At 36.6% G+C, this 3,003-nt stretch overlaps 1 protein-coding gene across 1 annotated transcript; it reads left to right on the forward strand.

The window, feature by feature from the left end:
• Positions 1–1,210: 1,210 nt before the first annotated feature.
• Positions 1,211–2,997, forward strand: LOC107134900 (kelch-like protein 15). The gene has a single exon (XM_015476899.2). The coding sequence runs from the start codon at positions 1,497–1,499 to the stop codon at positions 2,244–2,246; it is 750 nt and encodes a 249-aa protein (XP_015332385.1). The 5' UTR covers positions 1,211–1,496; the 3' UTR covers positions 2,247–2,997.
• Positions 2,998–3,003: the final 6 nt, after the last annotated feature.

Consider the following 3,003-nt stretch of genomic DNA (forward strand, 5'->3'; position numbering starts at 1 on the left):
AATAAAAATTGAGACCGGGTCTTGTTAAATTGTCTAGGTGGACTCTGAACTTGTGATCCTCCTGCCTCATTTTTTTTTTTTTTGGTACTAGAGCTCGAACCTAGGGGTACTTAACCACTGAATCATACCCACAGTTCTTTTTTATTTTTTATTTTGAGACAGTATCTCACTAAGTTGCTTTTAGGTACTTGCTAAGTTGCTGATGCTGTCCTTGAACTTCTGATCCTCATGCCTTAGCCTCTGGAATTGCTGGGATTACAGGCGTGAGCCACCATGCCCGCTTTTACTATTATTATTAAATGTTATAGTAATCCGTTATAGGACTGCAACATATTTATTTAATAGTCTGTTGTTGAATTTTTTAAATATTGCTTTTGAAGGGTCTCACTGTGTTGCCCAGACAGATCCTTAGCTCATGGGTTCCAGTGACCTTCTTGCCTCAGCTGGGACTGCAGGCATGTGCCACTATACCCAGCTACTCTCTCTCTTTTTTTAATTATAAATAAGACTAGGTAGGTGAGGTGTTGCACACCTGTAATCCAAAGAAGCTCCCAGGGGCTTAGAAGGCTGAGGCAGGAGGATTGTGAGTTTGAAGCCAGCCTCAGCAAAAAGCGAGACACTAAGCAACTCCGTGAGACCCTGTCCCTAAATAAAATACAAAATAGGGCTGGGAATGTGGCACAGTGGTTGAGTGCCCTTGAGTTCAATCCCCAGTACCCATAAGTAAATAAATAAATAAGGCTAGAAAGACTATGTGTGTGTGTGTGTGTGTGTGTGTGTGTGTGTGTATATATATATATATATATATATATATATACACATACATAAAATTTGACATATTTATCTGATTATTTTCTTTGGGTAAATTTCTTTTGCTATAATATCTTTTTTCCTCCAAATTTGATATTTGGCTATGAAATCCTTTTTGTGTTACTCACTTTGGAACATGTTTAAATTTATTTGATGAAGTCAGGTATGTTGGTACATGTCTGTAATCCCAGCTGCTGGAGAGGCTGAGAGAGGAGGATTGCAAATTCAAAGTCAGCCTCAGCAACTTAAGTAGGCCCTAAGCAACTTAGTGAAATCCTGTCTCAAGATAAAAAATGAAAAGGGCTGGGGGATGTGGTTCAGTAGTTAAGTGCCCTGGGTTCAATCTTTGCTACCACCCCCTCAAAAAAAAAAAAAAAGAAAACAAAAGAAAAATTATTTGATAAGCAGTGTAAAGTTGATAGAATAGGTAAATATTGTTTATAAGTTAACAATTTACCACTGTTTGAAAGATAACATCTGTAATGAATTATTTTCCTCTGGGAAACTGGAAACATTTGTCTTCATACCTTCAGATTTTCTTCTCCTGAAGGATTTGTACATCTAGGACTTAGGCAGTAGAACCGAGATAATTATAAAAATAGTTAAAACTTTAAGTTAGTAATGTCTTCTGAATGCATGGAAATGTTAACACTATTTTCTTCGATTACTTTTTTTCCAGGTGATTCATGGCAGGGGACGTGGAAGGATTCTGTTCCTCCATCCATGACAGCAGTGTCTCTGCTGGGTTCAGAGCACTGTATGAGGAGGGATTGCTTCTTGATGTCACTCTGGTTATTGAAGATCATCAGTTCCAGGCCCATAAAGCACTCTTGGCCACCCAGAGTGATTACTTCAGAATTATGTTCACTGCAGACATGAGGGAACGAGATCAGGACAAAATTCATTTGAAAGGTCTAACTGCTACTGGTTTCAGCCACGTCCTTCAATTTATGTACTATGGAACTATAGAACTGAGTATGAATACTGTTCATGAAATTCTTCAGGCCGCCATGTATGTGCAACTTATAGAAGTGGTGAAGTTCTGCTGCTCTTTTCTCTTAGCGAAAATCTGCTTAGAAAATTGTGCAGAAATTATGAGACTCTTAGATGATTTTGGTGTAAACATCGAGGGAGTCAGGGAGAAGCTGGATGCCTTTCTGCTAGACAACTTTGTGCCACTCATGTCCAGGCCTGACTTCTTGTCCTATCTGAGCTTCGAGAAGCTCATGTCTTATTTGGATAATGATCATCTGAGCAGGTTCCCAGAGATAGAGCTGTACGAGGCTGTGCAGTCTTGGCTGCGGCATGATAGAAGACGCTGGAGACATACCGATACCATCATTCAGAACATCAGGTTTTGTTTGATGACCCCATCCAGTGTTTTTGAGAAGGTTGGTGCATTTGAAAGCAATAGACAGGACTCATCATTTAGTTAAGGCAGTATGTCTTTATAGCTAAGATTCCAAGATTTGGTCAGGAACCAGAAAATGAAATGAATAGTTTGTAAGAATAGTTTATAATATAAGAAGCCTGATTTTGTTGTAGCTTATACATTTAGGTTTTTTAAAATACATTTTGTGGGTGAAAAATGAGGTAGAAATGATTCATTTTTAAAGTACTTTTAAAGTTGAATCATAATTATTTGATATAAATTATTGCAAGTTTGCTTTACCTTTTCTTTTCACAAAGTAATTAAATCTGAACTGGGTCAGGCTAACTATTTTTAAAAATTAAGTAATACATGCTGGATTGGCATTGAGAGTTTTACAGTTTCTTACAGTACACATTAATACAGTTTCTTATTCTTCTAAAATATAATTAAGACACGTAAAATAGCTCTTGAAAACCAACATGCCATTTTAGTGATTTTCTTCACTACTCTCACCTAGTTCTTTTTCCTCCCCCATTTCACTGTGAATACTAACTAAATTTAACTGTGAAAACATGTTATATGTCTAAAAACATTTTGGCATTTTGAAACAAGTAGACTATAAATCCTTAATCTGCATTGATCAGACATCACTGCACATATTATCATGTAAATGATTCTTTCTTAAAAATACTCTTTATTCAAAATAGTCTTGGCCTTTTTGCATGTAAGCATTTTTATTTTTATATCAAGAGTCTCACTTGTGATCCATTCTTGCCCAAAGAAGAGAGAGTAGTTTCAGTAATTGCTTAACTTAATTGTTT

This window comes from Marmota marmota, unplaced genomic scaffold (assembly GCF_001458135.2).
Source record: "Marmota marmota marmota unplaced genomic scaffold, marMar, whole genome shotgun sequence".
Lineage (NCBI taxonomy): Eukaryota > Metazoa > Chordata > Mammalia > Rodentia > Sciuridae > Marmota > Marmota marmota.